Raw genomic sequence first — 18,490 nt, 5'->3', positions numbered from 1 at the left:
GATAATAACTTTCCTAGAACAATGTAGATACTTTCACTAGGGCTACGTTGCTCTTTCAAAAGACAGATACAGTGGATATATTAAAGATCTAACACTATCAATTGTCTCTACCTATATATTTCAAGTGGTGGTAAATGGTTGAAAGGAACATTCTTTTCAGGGAATAACTATCAGGGCATACTGTTTGTGTAAAAAAAAAAAAAATGTTGTGTAAAACTTGGCAGGACTGCTGGGAATCGCAGCCCAATAAAGGACTGGTCGCTCGCCCTGGGACGCCCACGGTTGTCAAGGAGTGTGAAAGCCCCCGTGTGAAACATTCCTCAGGGAGTTGAAGCCTAACTTAGTTATACCTGTAGCAGCCAGCAGCCAACTTTGAACAGCAGCTATGCGTCGCGTCTCACTACTCGTTTAATGTCACGGCAAAACCCTGTTTATGAATACTCGTTGATGTTCGTGTGAATGCGCCTTGTAATAGCGGTGTATATTTAATTGCCATATGCCCCGATGGTTTTGCCTTGTCGTGGAGAAACTGTGTGACTACAATTTACTAGAACAATATTATACGTTTTTGACTCTTGAACAAGGTAATATGATTTTACAAGCGAAAAAACTATTTTATAAGTAGTTTATTCTGCCATAGCGCGCGAGAATTATGATCGGAATGTAAACCTCAACTCTATGGTTGTCAAGGCAACCTACACTGACAGGCAATCTGGACAAACAGCGACGCATATTAAAATTAGACAACTTGTTTTGAAAGCAACTTTTAGGCCTACAGTTACACAATCTATTGAATGCTTGGTGTGAAGAGAAAAGATGGACATGGCGTCCAGGAATGGTCTGACGGATCCAAATATGAAGGAGAATTTTTTAATGATTTGAAACATGGCACAGGAATCTACACCTGGCCAAACGGTGAGGTAAGCTGAATGTCAGACGTTTAGCCTATTCAATGACCTAGGCCATAAAAGCTGTTTTTATGTATTAATAATAATAATAACTTTTATTTGTATAGCACTTTTCCTGCAAACGTTGCAGCTCAAAGTGCTTTAATCATTATATAAACATCATTACATTATTTAGTCATTTAAAGGCAATATTAAAAAGATTGGGGTTTATTATTATTAAATCATGTATTTAAAAAAAAAAATATATATTGTTACATTTGGCCAGGCCTTGTAAAAGTGTTTAGTATTTCATAATAGGACTATCAAATGGGTTTGTCACTTTATGTTATAGTTTTATGAAGGCTCATTCTACAAAGATTATCGTCATGGAAGTGGATCTTACTCCTGGCCAGGAGGGTTCAAGTTTGTTGGCAAGTTTTATCTGAACCGCAAGGAGGGCTATGGGCTCCAGATGATCCCTGATGGATCCACCTTTCAGGTAAAAGAGCTCTCCCCCTTTCAAGATTCAAGATTCAAGATTCAAGATTGCTTTATTATCTGTCACAGAGTGACAGAAATTCTCCTTTGACAGGCTTTGTGCAGTGTACAATGTAAGTGTTTCGGTTGACTAGAAAGACACTATATAAATGCAATCAATGACTATTATTATTATTATTATTATTATTAGTAGTAGTAGTAGTAGTAGTAGTAGTAGTAGTAGTAGTAGTAGTAGTAGTAGTAGTAATAGTAGTAATAGTATTATTAGTATTACTGTTATGATTATGATTTCATAACAATTCACACATTCTTCCAATGGGAATCTATAAAGTCTCATAATCTTCTCTACCATCTCAACAATATGTTTCTGTCCATTTTCCGCTGAACGATATGAATGTCTACCGGTATACCAGTGGTGGCTGGTGGAGGTAGACATCGAATCGACGGAAATGCATGGGACGGAATGAGGAATGGCGAGGAGTAGTATCAAACACAATGGTGTCAATCACTCATGTTTGACACCTCATTCCATTCCATGCATTACCACGAGCCCATCCTCAGATGTCTGCTTCCACCAGCCTCTCCTGCAGTATACTGTACATCATGCTAGCTCTGTCATGGCTAGTCTTCATGGACTCAGGACTGGAGCCATATCGGGGCTAATGCACGACCCGCTCTCCACAGGGGTTGTACCGTGCAGACGAGCGGTTCGGGCCGGGCCTGGTGACGTACCCAGACGGGCGCCAGGACGTGGGTCTGTGGCACGGCGAGCGTCTGCTGAGGCTGTGTACCGCTGTGGAGGGGGGCTTCACACTGCACAATACACAATACAGGAAATGGACCACCATGAAGAGCGACCCTCAGGCCCAGGCCCAGGCCCATAGCCCTACCAAGGGACCAGACAGGCCAGTAGGGTTGGAGTCCAAACCTGGCTTCAGTGTGGTTACCCTGGACCCTCTCCTCTCCCCGTACCAGGATCTGCTCCAGGATGAGCGCTTCATCCTGCCCCCAGACATGGCGCGCTACTCCACGGACTCTGACCACCTGCCGGTCCCTCGGGGCCTGCGGAGAGAGCTGGACCTGAGGTTCTTCGGGGAGGACTGTGACCAACCGGACTCGGACCCCTCCACCTCTGCAGCCCTGCCACTACAGCAGCGCATGCAGGCTCACATACATAAGCACAGGTCAGACTCTAACCACTAACTCACTGGCTACCAGGGGAGGCTGGTGGAGGTAGACATCGTGGTGCGTTTCACACCCTTTCTCATTCCATTCCACGCATTACGTTGAGCCTGTCCTCCGATTTCTATCTCCACCAGCGTCCCCTGCTGGCTACGTACTGTAGATGATGATATAGTGATAATTGATAGGCTATAGCACCTTTCATACGATGTGAACGTCTTAAAAATGACAATGAACGTGATGATTATAGAAAATGCTTAGCAAAGCTTATAAAAAAAAAACATGGTGAAAAGAGACGGATGGATGGTGAAATACATCGATAGAATGATGATTATTTTCCAGCCATATTGTTTCATGGTTGGAACCAAATACGTTATCCCCTGTGTCACAGGTTTGAGTTTGAGAACATGGACTGGGATGTGAACGCTGTCCTATCAGACAACAGGGAACGGTTCGGCCCTAAGGGGCCCCTGGAGCTCCAATCGGAGCGTCTGATCCAGGAGGCTTTGCTGGGAGACCGCCAGGGTGTGTACCGTATCCTGAGGGACGGCACGCTGCACCCTGATGTGGCCGACGCCCGGGGCCACACCGCTCTCATCGCAGCTACGGTAAGACACTGGTGTTGGTGTCTATATATGACTGGGCTGTATATGAGAGGCTGTTTCTTTCAGTACATTGTATGTAGTGTCATTGTTTATGTTGTATGAGGATGAGGAACGTTGAGGTTGATCCCAAAAGTACAGACATATCCCCACATCGGACAGAACACCTTGAACCTGAACACAATAAACCAAACAAAGGTTCTGCTCTCTGCACAGGTGAACAGCCACAACAATGTGATCCACCTCTTGCTGGACAGTGGGGTAGACGTCGACAAGCTCAACTGCGAGGGCATGTCTGCTCTGGCCGTCTGCAACGTCCTGTACTACCCCATTCAGACTTTACACCACACCATAGCTGAGAGGGTACCTCAGAAGACCCTGCCCAAGTCACAGGTCTGTGACCAGTCTGACCAGCCCAACATCAACCATCCTGACCATCCTGACCATCCTGACCAGTCTGACCAGCCCAACATCAACCACACTGACCGGATCGCTCAAGATGACCAGATCAACCCGTCTGAGGAGGAGCAGGAGAGACGGGAGATAGAAGAGAGGGGGGAGGAAGGAGAGGAAGGAGAGGAAGGAGAGGAGAGCTCCATCCAGGTGCTAGACGGCAACATGGCGGTGGGCACCGTGCCCTGGCCAGGCCGTCGCCAGGAGAACAGGGGTGGGGAAGGGAGGAGGGGCAGCACAGCCGACGACCCCACCTTTGACTCGGCCCACTCCGTCTCCAGCTTCCATATCCTGGTCACGGAGGAAGTGATGCAGCGGACGGCGGAGGCCATAAGCCGCACAGGCCTGGTACCGCCTGCCGACACACAGGAGACTGTCCGCAAAATGGCGCTGATGAAGATGGAGTGAGTTGCTATGTTGTTGTTTATATTAGTATATCTGGATCTAAAGACGATTTTTGTCGCTGAGGCCGTCATAGATCGTCTATGACAAGGCGAGCCACACTTCTTTTTTGTAGAGCGACGATATGTCGATCAACACATTAAAAACCATGAAACAACTTTTACAGCCACCAAGCTGATGTTGGAAGCTAGAATTCTTGATGAGCACTCATGCCTCACTGCCCAGGCACAGGGGCTCCTGTGTAATCCTCCACTAGTCTCTCCTAGTATTTTACAGAGAAATAAAAACACATTAAAGCCGATGGAGTCCAGGGGAGGATGGTGGAGGTAGAAACAGGAAGACGGGCTCGTTGTAATGCATGGAATGGAATGAGGCAATGGTAACAAACACGTGTGTACGTACATTATGTGTGTTTGTGTGAGCAGGCACAGACGCAGGTGGGCCACCATGAATCTGCTGCTGGACAGGGGGGCCGACCCCAACGCCTCCAGGGTCCCCATGCCCGTCCTGTTCCTGGCCATCAAGGCCGGCCACATCCAGGCTGTCAGACGCCTGCTGGAGTGTGGCGCATGCGCAGACATGCCCCTCCCATCAGAGGTGGGCTCGGCCTATCACCCACTCTCACACTCCTCCTCCTCATCAGGCTCCTACTCTCACCACACTCGTCTTCCTCATCAGTCTCTTCCTCTCACACTCCTCTTCCTCACTCTCTCCTTCCTCTTCATCTTCCCCCTCCTTTTCTCTTCTCCCTCTTCTTAAAGGCACTCTTCATCACTTTTTTAACATCACAATGAAAATTATTTGTTCTGTAGTCAGAAAGATAAGAGAAGGTTATTAGAAATTACTCCTTGTAGTTTCTGAAAATGACTGTATGGATATTTGTTTGATCCCCCCCCCTAGAAAAATGGCCTGTACCCGCTGCACATCTCAGCCGCTCTGCCCGGGACGGAGGGTCCCAGGATCACAGAGATGCTTCTCCACGCCGTGGCCGACCCTGACGCCAGGGCTCAGGATGAGCAGGAGGTGTTTGAGCTGGACATGGTCAGTGTATTATAAATAATAAATAATTACATGAATAAATGTATTATTATTATTATTATAGTGTGGAGGGGCCGGAGAAGAGACAGTCAGGAAAAAAAACCCTAGCCCTTACTCCCTAGACACTTGTAGTGTAGAGCTAGGAATGATCGGATGGGTATAAGGAAGATGGTGGTGGTGGTGGTGGGGGGGGGGGGGTGATACCATTCTTCATTCCATTCCATGCATTACAATGAGCCTGTCCTCTGATTTCTACCTCCATCAGCTTTCCCTGGCTTACACCTACCCAATCCAATGTTGTTATCTTTTCATATTTCAAATTGATACCAATGTCACACTCAACTTCACCCACCACCTCCCCCCATAGAACATAGTGGAGCCTCAGGCTGGCTTTGGCAACAAGAAGTTGTCCACCTCGTCCGGCTCCCCCGCCCTGTTCTACACGGCCCCCAAGGACCCCCCCGCAGAGGGTGGCAGGACACCCCTCCACGTGGCCTGTCAGGTGGACAGCGACTACACTGTGAGTGGCCAACAGACATACAGTATAATACAGTTTAGCATGCATATGAAGACATAATCATGTATGTAATTTAATGGCATGTTCACTGATGTCTAGAAGTTGGTTAACACTAGAACAGCCGTGCCTTTTTTACCTACTATAAGAGCCGCCTCGGGGGGGTCAAATTACCATAGTCTTTACAATGCAAAGCTGCTATTTACACACAACGACCACTAGTTGGCCGGCTTGTAAATTAGCCTGCCTCCTACACAGAAAAACTGCAAAATAGCTTTATACTAGCTTATCCTGGTGTGATTTTGAAAATGTAAGGAAAAAGTGAAATTTGATCGAGTGCAAAGATATTTTAAAATACTCACAGGGTCAAATGACCCCACCCATAGCTGTTCTGGTGTTAAAGCATTATACAGTTCTGTGTATGAGTGTGTCTCCTCTCTATGTATGAAGGGATATACCAGAGACCGAACTTCCATGTACAGTATGTTAAAGGTCCCATATTATGAAAAAACTAACTTATTTTGTGGACTGCCACCGTGTTCATCCGTCCTCTACATTTGAAAGGAAACTCTGATCCTTTCCATGGTTTTGGATTCCTTGTTTTGTGGGAAACACAACGATATGTTGGTTTTTAATTCTATTCCCCCAGGAACCGTGTCTTTTTTTGCCACGCTTTCACACAGTGAATCTGCAGAAAAATGTGTGTATCCGCGTGTCACTTTCGAACGCAAGTTCCGATCATTTCCATTCAAACGGTTTTGGATTCCTTATTGTGTGGGGAACACTGGGATATTTGGTTTTAATTTTATTCCCTCGGGAACCGTGTGTGTTTGTAATATTTCTTACACCTTTTCCTTAATTGATATGTATTGTAATACCTGACTAACCTGTAAGCTTATATCCTGTATTGTCATGTTATTGTATTAATTGATTCATAAAAAAAACAAGGGATTTCTAAGTGTGTATAAGGTTTATAGTGTGCATGTTTGTCATGTGTATTTCAGAGTGCCAGGGAGGTGGTGTCTCTGCTGCTGTACCACAAGGCCAGCACCAACCTGCTGTGGAGCGGCCACTCCCCCCTCTCTCTGGCCATCGCCAGTGGCAACGACCTGGTTAGTGCCGTCAACCCTAGATCTCAGAAATAATTAACCCCACTTACAGGGATAGTTCAGGCTTTTCAATGTTAGATCTCATATTCCACATACTTGCGGAGTGTTGGAGGCTCCTCCAGACACTAAGATGGCTAATTGCTAGCCCCGGAGCCAGCCAGAGAAAGCTCAAGAACGGAAATATGATCCTATATAGTCATATAGACTACTGCAATGCACCCCTTTTATCTCTCTTGTTCGTTGACTTCTCTCTGACGTAACCCTTCACCCCCTCTCAGGCAGTAGATGAGCTCCTGGCGGGGGGGGCAGACCCCAACCTGCCCCTGACCCACCGTGTGGGCAGCGCCCTCTGTGCCATGACCAACATCAGCTACGACTATGGGGCGCACCCCCGCAACAGGACCAAGCTGGTAACTTTACACAGACACCACACCTGTATAACTCTGTACACACACACACACACACACACACACACACACAGATGTTTGTGTTTTATTTAGCTGGAGAAGCTGATGAAGGCTGGTGCCGACATCCTGATGCCCGTGGTAGTGGGCGAGGGTCGCAGGTCTGCTGTGGGCACGGCTGTAGACTACGCCCACTACACCTTCCACCAGGTAACACTCAACCATTAGGGATCACCCGCTCAACACTACGCCCAATACCAACACCGCCTGTCAATAACATCAAACCAATTCCCTCAGTCAGAAACAGAACTTCCACTGTCCCAAATATTTCTATGAGTGTTTCTGTCTCACCCCATGGATCCATGTTAAGAGCAGGTGACCTGAGAAAGGAGCTGTGCAGACCAGGGGAGGCTGGTGGATGTAGAAATTGGAGGACGGGCTCATTGTAAATGCATGGAATGGAATGAGGAATGGTATCAAATTGCATTACAATGAGCTTGTCCGTCGATTTCTGCCTCCACCGGCATCCACTTAGCGCACTCCCCCCCCCCACCCCGCCCTCAGGACTTGCGCATCGCCCACACGCCCTACCACACCCTGAACCAGCGTGAGCGGGAGGCCTACAATGCCCGCAGACAGATGCTAGGCCTGATGGGAGATCTGCTGCGCCAAGCGGCTGTCAGGATGGAACGGCAGCGCCTCGACAGGGAGCAGGGCCAAGGCATCAACAGTGAGTGTGTGTGTGTGTGTGTGTGTGTGTGTGTGTGTGTGTGTGTGTGTGTGCGTGCGTGCGTGCGTGCGTGCGTGCGTGCGTGCGTGCGTGCGTGCGTGCGTGCAGTGTTGGGGAAGCTACTCAGAAAATGTAGTTAACCAGATAACCAACTATTTTACAAATGAGTAAATAGTAAATTAAACAAGTTAAACTACACCAAAGCTACCCTTGAGAGAAACATAGTGTGTCAAACTAAAGCTAAGAAAGTAGTTCAATACATCAAAATGACTCCATGAAATAATACACAATTAATAAACATGACTGCAATCACTTTGGCTACTTTGAAAACTTGGTCGCGGATTGCATTTGTCTTGTAAAAAAAATAATCGATTTATGTCAGGCAGTGAGGCAAACTGCTGATAGATACTATTTGCTATTTGCTGATAGGTACTTTATTGATCCCTCAGGGGAAATTAAGGCGTTACAGCAGCTCACATCGCAAACAACAACAACAAAATAAAGTGACAATAGAATAACATAGACATTATATATCCTACAGTACACAGTCTAGTATGATTTAACATCCCCCAGTTTGACTCTGATATTCCGACAATACATTATTCGACGAATACATTCAATTACAGAGACGTATTTGTGCATATTTCGAATCCATTTAGAATTTATATATAATAATCTAGGCCAGACTACCAACTCTTGCAAGCTCCCTTATAACATAGCTAACATTTGCCATTTGAGTCTAAATCACGCTGACATTTAGCTGCCTAAAATAGCGAGCTTGCTAGGCTAGTCAGAGTCAAACATGGCTACCGGATAGACTGTATGTGTGGTGTGTGTGTGTGTGTGTGTGTGTGTGTGTGTGTGTGTGTGTGTGTGTGTGTGGCAGGTGTGAGTCCCACAGATAGGTTTGTGTACACTGGAGCAGGGGCCACTCCGCCCAGAGCGAAGGGTACCAGGGTGACCCTTTCTGAGGAGCAGCCCAGCACTGAGTCCCCGCAGCAGCTGGAGCAGAGAGCGAGCACACAGCCTGACCTGGAGCAGAGGTACCATAGACACTACACACTGCCCACTACATCCTATACACTACACACCCAGACTACTAACACTACACCACACACCACACTACACTACACATCCAGATTACTAACACTAACACTACACACTTATGCGCTACACACTACACACTACGCCCTACACACTACATCCTACTCACACTACGCCCTACACACTACACACTACGGCCAACACACTACGCCCAAACTACACTAATTGCAATAAGAACTGTAAGATGAAGGCCTGGAACGACCAGCAGAAGGAGGAGTGTACCAGGGTGTGTATGGGTACCAGGTTGGAAGGACAACTTACACAAACACGCATTTCTTTCTCATTGATTATTCACGTTCCTCCCATTTCAGACGGGGAAGTACCGGTACATGGGAGACCAAGGCCCAGATTGTCAGGTGACTAGACCCTCCTTTATTCAACCGTATTTCAGACCTTTCATTACCTTAGTAAGAAACTCATGTACGACTGTAGTGAGATGTTTCCCCACTAGGTGGCAGCACACTCGTTGTTAGGAACCGTAGCTGACTGTTGACAGTAAACAATACTAATGTTGTTGTTCGATGGTACCCCAATGTGTTGTCAGTGGTATCTGATGTGTGGGCTACTGTGTGTACCATCTGTCTGGTACAGGGTGACACTGCCAGAGAGGCAACAGACTAGAGAATAGAGCGAGTTGCTGGTTGAATGCGATTAACCCATGCACTCTGCCATCTTATGTCAGAGGGCAGTGAAACAAGTGGACGCTCTCGTTCGTTCTTGTTCACTACAATCTTCATCTTTGATGAAAGTTGCTCTGTTTTTACGGGCATGCTGTCATATCCCAGAGTCTACCTTTAAGGCTACTGTTGCCCGTGCAGGCGCTGCACCATAGTATCTGATGAGTGTATGTTTTCCTCTCTCTTTCTTTCTCTCTCTCTTTCTCTCTCTCTCTCTGTTATCTTCAGGAAGCCTCTGTTTAAGTACTGTTACCAGTGCGGCCGCTCGGTGGGCGTGGCCCTGAATGCATGCAGCCGCTGTCACAAGGTGTCCTACTGCAGTAAGGCCTGTAAGATGAAGGCCTGGAATGACCGCCACAAGGAGGAGTGCGTACGCGTGCCAGGTCGGAAGGACAGCCTCGCCATCAACCCCGACTCCCCCCCACACCCGACAACCCCGACTCCCCCCCACTAGCACAGGCCAGAAAGAACTAAACCTGACCCCCCCCGTTCCCCCCTCACACAGATTCAGTGCCACCCCCCCCCCCCCCAGAACAGGCCAGAAAGTTAAACTGAACTTGATCAACACCTAATGTGTCATTTGTTAAATTCATATCCACACCATAAGACATTTACATAATAATAATAATAATAATAATAATCAACATTATTTGTATAACACTTCAAAACACAGTTACCAAGTGCTTTACAGAACAATATAAAATAGGACACACAGAGTCAGGATAAAAACCCCAAAAACATAATTAAAACATAGTACATAAGACCTGATACAGCAAAGTGTATAATAGCATATTATGTTGTCCTAAAAATCAGCCACTACCAAAGTGTCACGTTGTCCAACAGTTTAATTACAATAGAGTAAGTTCCTGTCTTTGACAATAGAACCCTTGTGTAAGATTGAGAGTGTTGATTGGATGGTATTACAAAGACCGCATGGTTACAGTATCTATATAGAAATACTGTGTCACTTGATTGTTTGACGTAATCTAATTAAGCGTAACTAGTTCAATGGAAGTTATTTTGTTAATTACTTGGTGTACACTCACTCACCCAGACACGTCCGTTTTCAATGCCATTACCATCTACTACCACTAGATGGCACTCTCATTCCACTCTGTTTAACATGGTATTCTATAGGCCAGGGGTCGTCAACCTTTTTGATATGAAGTGCCATTTTTAAACGTTCTTGTTAATCAGTGTGCCAACCACAATATCAACATTAATTATGACTCGACATCAAACCAAGCCAGTGCAATGTTCCTGAGACAGCTGAACTTCTCGGGTACAGACATCCACTGTACCCCCTCCGCAACTTACGCACGCAACGTCAAAACACACGCGCACCCCCTATTCTGGTGTCACCAGCCAGTGTTTTCATCAACCAGTAATTTTTCTGATCATTTTTTCAAGTAAAGTCTCTCTTACCAGTAGTCTATGGCGAACGACATCCACAAAATATTCTTCTTCTTCTTTTTCGACATCCACAAATTCTTCTTCTTCATTCCACAAATGATAAGTATTTAGTGATCGTTAAACTGTTGTTTATTATTATATCGAGTGGGTACATTAAAACTTCAAGTTGCGTGTTATGAAAAAAAAAGAAAACCAGATGTTGTTATCACAAACACTTTCGAGCTTTTCGAGCCTGCGAGTGGTTTAGCCCTAGACTGGCTTGCGTCACCCCTAGGTGTAGGCCTACGCTGCTGCTACATCAGGATCAGACGTGAGACTTTCTTTTTAATGGATTCTGTGTCGTTCTGTGTGCTTTCGACTTGCGTAGAATCGATTATATTTTGAAAAAGTCTGATTGGAAAATGTATTATTGTCGCCAGACCCACAGCATAATATGAATATGACGCGTGCGGATGAGAGACAACATAAAAACAAACTAAACAAAAAAAAAACTTATTTATTTATTGCTCGCGTGCCATTGGTTAAGTTGCTGGCTGCCACTGCACGCGAGCCTTGGGTTGCCGACCCCTGTTATAGGCATTCTGGATGTCTGCAAATGGTTTCTGCTGGCATGTTTAGAGTAGAATAAGACCAGGTGAGGCTGGTGGCTCATACAGCGTGTCCTGTGTGGGTTCCTTACAGGGGTCAACTACAGTGAACAGACTCTGGGTCAGGAAAAGAAAGGAGAGAGCACAGCCAGGTCCAGGGGTAAGGTCAAGCTTGGAGTAACACAGAATAGCAGGGGCATAACAGGGATAGCACCAGACAGCAGGAGGAGGGGGGTTTAGCTTTGAGTTGGTGTCTGTGTGTTACTAGATTAGATGAAATTAGATTAGATTGTACTTGATGAAATGATGAATGTAATTAGAAATTATGAAATTATGATGAAATTATGAATTATGAATGTGTGAATGGTATAATAATGCATATGTACAGTATATGGGATTAATGGGGAGGTATAATTAGACTATAATTCTACTTTACCGTAGTACCTTAGTGGCCCGTATAAAAGGTGTGCACCGGAGGTCGGGCTCACTGCATGGAATGGGGTCAGGAATGATATCAAACACATGTGTCCTCATTCCATTCCACACGTGTTTGATACCATTCCTCATACCGTTCCATGCATTACAATGAGCCTGTCCTCCGATTTCTACCTTCAGCAGCCTCTACTGAGGTAGACTATGGGTAGGTAAGCCCCATTCCCAGGCTGTATTATAAATAATACTATACAGTAAGTCTCCCCCCTGGACTGCCTGCCTGCCTACCTGCCTGTCTGTACCTAAAGTCATCTGGGACCAGGCTAGTAGGTAGACTATGGAAGACTATGTGCCTATAGCTGCCTACCTGTCTGCAGGAAACTCCATGAAGATCACCAATGCGTCTCTGATAGAGCAGATGAAGGTGCACCTGAGGCTAGAGAAGATTGAGCAGAAGCTGACCCGAACGATGGAGCCTGGTAGGAGAGTAGGACAGTAGACCTGTAGGACGGTAGACTGTAGGACAGTAGACAGTAGAGTAGGGGTAGTGGTGGTCTAGTGGATAGTGAGTTGGACTTGTGATCGGAAGGTTGTGAGTTCAAATCCCGCCTGAAACCACACCACTACTAGTGTGCCCTTGAGTAAGGCACTTAGCCCTCAGTTACTCCAGGGGGAATGTCCCTGTAATTCGTAATTGTAAGTCGCTTTGGATTAAAGGCGTCTGCTAAATGGCAAAATTAATTAATTAATTAATTAAATTAAGTAGACCTGGAGGTGCACTTGGTTTAGCCAGCAGGTTGGCTGAGAGGTGCAGTTGTGGATCTATTTTCAAGTGCCAGGAAAGTTAAATCAAGCAGATCTTAGCTGTGTTACCTGGGGTCAAAGTCTGAAAGGGAGTAGAGTAGCAAAGAGTGTTCCAGGGAGGACAGAGAGAGACAGCTCTATGATGTGACAGAACCAAGACAATTTGACTAGTACACCAAAAGATGGCTGACATGGAATTGTAATATGTAATTGCCATGGTAATCTTTATTACTGCATTTGTAGAACACAGAATGAAGGCAGTATAATGTGACTTAAATTCCCCAAGAAAAAAGAAACAAACTAATTTGACTGAAACCTCAAAATGGTAGATCAAAACATGGCTGCCAGTACACCCACCATGGAATGTTGATTAGAATAGGCATTTTAAGCCGTTCTACTCATTATATCTCTATGGTAGGTGATGTGGTATTAAACATGGTTCTGTGTGTGTCCATGTCAGTAGGTAAACCTGTAAAGTCCATGAGCGGTGACATAAGAGGAGCTTCAGCGCAAGGATGGGGCCACTCCAGACCCGGGGCCAAACCCAAGGATGGATACCAGGGCCACTCCAGACCCGGGGCCAAACCCAAGGATGGGCACCAGGGCCACTCCAGACCCGGGGCCAAACCCCAGGGTGGTTACCAGGGAGACGGCCACCTCTACCTGAAGGAGAACTACAGCTTAATCTGACTGTTACTGTTACTCTGATAGATACACTAGCTCAGTTATTAAAGCATTTATATGTGTGTGTGTGTGTGTGTGTGTGTGTGTGTGTGTGTGTGTGTGTGTGTGTGTGTGTGTGTGTGTGTGTGTGCGTGCGTGCGTGCGTGCGTGTGTGAATGGGTGTGTGGGTGTTGTAGGGAGGGGAGGTGGGGGTTATCTGGTTACTGGTGAAATGTCAAATAAGATATAAGGATAATAGTTAAAGTGCACTTTAAAGTCAGTCTCCAGGTGTCTTTAAATGTCACTGCTTTTACTATAGCTGACACAAGGAAACAGTGGGGAAAAAAACAACCAACCAAAAAACCCTCAACAGGGAATTAGATTTAACATGAAAAAAACATGTCGGCACATGTTCAGATTGGCACATTGTAATTATGCCCAGATTTAAAGGAAACTGTTAATGTAGGTGTCTGGAGTCACCAAAACATAGATTTATTTTGTGATGAAAATACCACTCGGGTTTTAATTCCTCTAAACATCTAAACATGCCTCTAAACGCATCTGTTTCAGTCCTTTTCTGGACGGGCTGTTTCACGGGTTGGGAAATCTTCAGTGGCTCGCTGTGTGGAAATACACGGTTTTCAGTGGAATAAAATTAAAAACCAAACATCCCAGTGTTCCGCACAAAACAAGGAACCCAAAACCATTTGAATGGTAACCCTCAGAGTTTCCCTTTGAATGTACAAAGGTACAGTGGGGGAAATGTTCAACACAGCGCCCGATGAGACCCCAATCAGAATAGGGCTGCCCCATTATTTCATACCCTGACAGACACACACTTACACACACACACAAACATGCATACTGTACATAACACACACACACACACACACACACACACACACACACACACACACACACACACACACACACACTCTTGTGATAATCAGGCAACCTGTATCCGTTTCCTAATCAATCAGCACTTCACCATGGCGTTTCTGTCCCATGGATTTTTCCATGGGCTGATTCACTGAGCGATGAGTAGAGAAGCTGCTCATTATTGATTGGTCAACGCTCGCTCCCTGCCAGGGCACAACGGTCCAGTGTTGGTTTAGAACCAGGGTTTGAATGAAGAGTTTAGAACCAGGGTTTAAATGAAGTGTTTAGAACCAGGGTTTAAATTAAGTGTTTAGAACCAGGGTTTAAATGAAGTGTTTAGAACCAAGGTTTAAATGAAGAGTTTAGAACCAGGGTTTAAATGAAGTGTTTAGAACCAGGGTTTAAATGAAGAGTTTAGAACCAGGGTTTAAATGAAGTGTTTAGAACCAGGGTTTAAATGAAGAGTTTAGAACTAAGGTTTAAATTAGGAGTTTAGAACCAGGGTTTAAATGAAGAGTTTAGAACTAGAGTTGAAATGAAGTGTTTAGAACCAGGGTTGAAATGAAGAGTTTAGAAACAGCAGCCAGCAAAGCAGGGGAAGTCAGCGGGAACACGCTTCCAAGATAGGCTGTAACGCATGAAACGTAATAGGGAATGGTATTTAATACATGTTTGAGCCTATCCTCCGATTTCTACCTCCACCAGCCTCCACTGGATGGCAGGTGTAGGGGAAGGTTTCCCTGTCACCTTAAACACAGGTAAACACAGAGAAAGTCAAACATACATAGACACTTCCAAACACCAGCACATTGACACACACACACACACACACACACACACACACACTGTACAGGACATTGTGTAGCAAGATGTTCTCTATTATAACATCCACATACGGTCATGTCTTATTTACCTCACCCCAACATTTCATCCAATCACTGACAAGTGATACACAACGTTCCACTACAACAACCATCTTTATTCTCTGCTAAGACAAACTTGTAACTGAACACACACACACATACACACACACAGGCTCTCCCCCTGCGTGTGCCTACCAACCAGCTCCAATAACAACATCACTGTGCTCCACAACGTCGGGACAACGTCTGGGCAACGCTTGGACAACGTTGGGCATTTTGGTCAAGGCATCCCCACAGAGCCTTCAGTCAGCTAAGGTGATGGGGTGGGGATGTTTCAGACCCCCGGGCCCCTGCTGCTTGGCTCCATGACCATAGATGACATTATATTACAAGAAGTAGGAAATATATACAAAAAAAGGTGCACCTCTCTTAGCTAAAGACAGATCATCAGTCAGTGAGCCCTGTTGAACAATACTAAACCAACGTCAAAAATGTGTGTGTGCGTGTGTGTGTGTGTCTGAGTGTGTTTGTGCGTGCATGCGTGTGTGTGTATCATGGTATCGACTGCCCATAGAATACTTACTGAGTTGTGCATATCACCTGACTGTTAGAAGAGAAGTGGCCACACAACAGACCAGATGGAGAAATGAATGGACATCAGAGGCACATAGAGGTGTATGGGCCTACACTGAGAGAGGCTGCTCTCTCTAGGACTTCTCTGGCAGACAGGGGGTCGGCCTCTACTGTTATACTGCACCAGGGGAGGCTAGCTGGGGTAGAAATCGGAGGACGGGCTCCTTGTAACGCATGGAATAAAACATGGAGGAATGTGTTTGACACCGTTCCTTATTCCATTCCATGCATCACAATGAGCCTGTCCTCCGATTATTTCTACCTCCTCCAGCCTCCCCTGGCCTATACTGTTATAATGTACCATAAGCCTTCTCACTGTACTTGTACATGCAATCTTCCACGTGAAGTCTTTCAACAATGTTTTGATTATGTGCTATAGTTGTCAAGAGTATATCAAAACTGTAAAGAAATCATTCCTTTGAGATAAACCGATGATAGTGTGGTCCAATATTCCTTGAGATGACAAACAAATGCTTGGGCGTAGCATACTGTAGATAGATATGCACCAAACTAGAACTCTCAGTATTCACAGTGTTCCAACCATAGAACCATACAAGTCATGAATTCATTCTAATTCTAGTTCTATGGTTTCCATAACATCACTGTGAAGGTATTGGCATTTTTAGAACATTGCAACAAGGTCACATTTAACGTTAACGTTATATCAGAATGGTATTGTCAAGAAGAGTTTTCATGCCATCCAAAATGGCATCTAGCATGTACGTATGTGCATCGTTCATCCATCTTCCCCATTCAAGCATAGAACAAGAACAATCAAAATAAGCCAAAGACCAGCTCTACTTGTCATTTAAACAAAACTTACAAAAAACAAGGAATATGAATTTTTCTTCTTGTCTCTGACATCCAAAATAAAAGATAGTCCATTCATCAATTCATTCATTCATTCATTCATCCATTGACAGTCCCTTCCTTTTTTGGCAAAGTCACCCTCCCATCCCACCCCCTTCTTCTTTTTAACCCCTGCCTCCGAGTCTCACTCCAAAACACAGTCTGATTGGAGGCCGAGCCCCGTTCATTACCGCCTGAGGAGCGGTGTGACCAATGGGAGCAGCAGGAGGAGGACGCAGGGCCGGGTCTGGCTTCCTGATCCTTTCACCTTCTTGTTCTCTGGTGGGTAGGCGTATCTGGGGCGGTCTGTCTTAGAACCAACCACACGAGGCCCGCTACGGGCACAGGAGTCACCCATGCACATTCCACTTCCTGATCCGCTGACGTCATCACCTGGGGACGGGAGAGAGCAGAGAGGAAGTAAGGAATGAGGAAATGAATGAGATCAAGCCAATGGAGGATGCTTTTTTTCATGCTGTATTTTAGGGATGCACAGATACCACTTTTTTTCAGACCAAGTACAAGTATTTACATTTGGGTACTTGCCGATACCGAGTACTTAACAATACCATTATAGTTCTAACAATCACTTTGAAAACATGTTTTGTTTTCACCAGCTGTTACTCACTTTCTGACTGTGACAAATTAAATACTGTATGTGACAGGGTCTGGTGTGTTGATACACCTCAAACCAAATACCGGAGAAAACCGGTAGAATCAGGATCAGATCTATCTGGCTGATTTTGAGCCTTATAGGGGAAATCAGCCAGCTCGATCTAATCCTGGATAACAAAAAAGAATCAGGATCATTCTGATCCAGATTAAAGATTAAAAAAACAATTGGGCCCTGATGATCACACAGTCCTTCCTTTTGAACAGTCCTAAAATGTAAGTTTGTTTACAAGCCATGTATCACTAACACTCAACGGGGTAGAAAGCAGGAAGGCAGCCGATACAGTGAATCAAAAACAAGTGATCCTGAAACTGTTTCACCGGACCCTGTCAGATATACAGAATTTAGCACAGCATAGTTTGCAGTCTGCTCTACGTTTGTCGTCATCGTCTCTTATCCTAAAATATCTCCAAACTGTTAACATTGCTCTTCCTCTGCCTTACCTGCTGCGAGAAGTTATGTTACGTTGCCGTAAAGTGGTATCAGGATGTATCGGGTATGAGTAGGAGCACTGATACAACCCTACTGACACATCCCTACGGATACATCCCTACCGAGTTTGGGCAAGAGGACAAAGATGGCGACACAGCATCAAACCGGCAAATTGTAGGAAGTTGTTGGGGTCACAGGAAATAATTGATGTGAATTTGGGGTCCCGAGAAAAATACGTTTGGGGACCTCTGTCCTAGACCCTCTACATAACCGCTGACCCCCACTAGCCCAGTATCCTCAAACACTCTGATGCCTCCATCACTCACAACACCAGTTGAGGCTAGTGGAGGTAGACATCAGAGGACCGACTCGTTGTAATGCATGGAATGGAATGAGGAATGGATTCCACGCATTACAATGAGCCCATCCTCCTCTGATTTCTACCTCCACCACAGCCTCCCCTTGCATGACACCCCCGCCCTCTCTCCCTTGCTCACTAGCGTCCTGGAAGTCCACGTCGTTGCCGTTAAGGGCATTCCTCAGTCGGTTGGTTGTGATCTTCAGCTGCATGATCTGTTGCCGTATAGTCATGTCTGGCTTGGTGATGTCGATGTCCACCTCGGGGTTGTTGATCTGGCTGGCCAGGCCATCACCCATCACCT

At 45.6% G+C, this 18,490-nt stretch overlaps 2 protein-coding genes across 5 annotated transcripts in view; one reads left to right on the top strand and one right to left on the bottom strand.

The window, feature by feature from the left end:
• The first annotated feature begins 313 nt into the window (after nt 1-313).
• ankmy1 (ankyrin repeat and MYND domain containing 1) lies at nt 314-13,646 on the top strand. 4 transcript variants are annotated; one of them, XM_080550452.1, is made up of 17 exons: nt 314-920; nt 1,240-1,386; nt 2,070-2,569; nt 2,959-3,175; nt 3,386-4,026; nt 4,450-4,621; nt 4,925-5,065; nt 5,430-5,582; nt 6,581-6,688; nt 6,964-7,095; nt 7,186-7,299; nt 7,654-7,819; nt 8,706-8,862; nt 9,235-9,279; nt 9,829-9,983; nt 11,695-11,760; nt 13,297-13,646. In XM_080550452.1, the coding sequence occupies exons 1-17, from the start codon at nt 795-797 to the stop codon at nt 13,524-13,526; spliced, it is 3,270 nt and encodes a 1,089-aa protein (XP_080406578.1). In that variant the 5' UTR covers nt 314-794; the 3' UTR covers nt 13,527-13,646. The 4 variants fall into 4 exon arrangements, with proteins under 4 accessions (XP_080406578.1, XP_080406580.1, XP_080406579.1 ...); XM_080550454.1 differs by lacking the exon at nt 11,695-11,760 and having other exon boundaries at nt 13,300-13,646; XM_080550453.1 differs by lacking the exon at nt 11,695-11,760.
• Nucleotides 13,647-16,910: 3,264 nt separating this feature from the next.
• Nucleotides 16,911-18,490, bottom strand: part of gpc1a (glypican 1a) — a gene marked incomplete at both ends in the record, with an annotated part of 31,663 nt that continues 30,083 nt past the window's right edge. Inside the window, 2 exons of the mRNA XM_080550567.1 lie at nt 16,911-17,116; nt 18,326-18,490. The exon at nt 18,326-18,490 is cut by the window's right edge and continues 11 nt beyond it. Of these exons, the coding sequence (XP_080406693.1) occupies nt 16,911-17,116; nt 18,326-18,490 (371 nt within the window). The remainder of the gene's footprint in view (nt 17,117-18,325) is intronic.

This window comes from Nansenia antarctica, assembly GCF_963989245.1.
Source record: "Nansenia antarctica genome assembly, chromosome: 1".
NCBI lineage: Eukaryota > Metazoa > Chordata > Actinopteri > Argentiniformes > Microstomatidae > Nansenia > Nansenia antarctica.
The sequence above is the reverse complement of the archived record's forward strand: the minus strand, read 5'-3'. Positions and strand labels throughout refer to the sequence as shown.

Excerpts from the sequence above, each read along its gene's own strand:
- ankmy1 (XM_080550452.1), top strand. The coding sequence starts at position 795 with ATGCTTGGTGTGAAGAGAAAAGATGGACATGGCGTCCAGGAATGGTCT. Across the intron at positions 2,570-2,958 it reads GCTCACATACATAAGCACAG|GTTTGAGTTTGAGAACATGG; the intron begins GTCAGACTCTAA and ends CCTGTGTCACAG. Across the intron at positions 9,280-9,828 it reads ACCAAGGCCCAGATTGTCAG|GAAGCCTCTGTTTAAGTACT; the intron begins GTGACTAGACCC and ends TGTTATCTTCAG.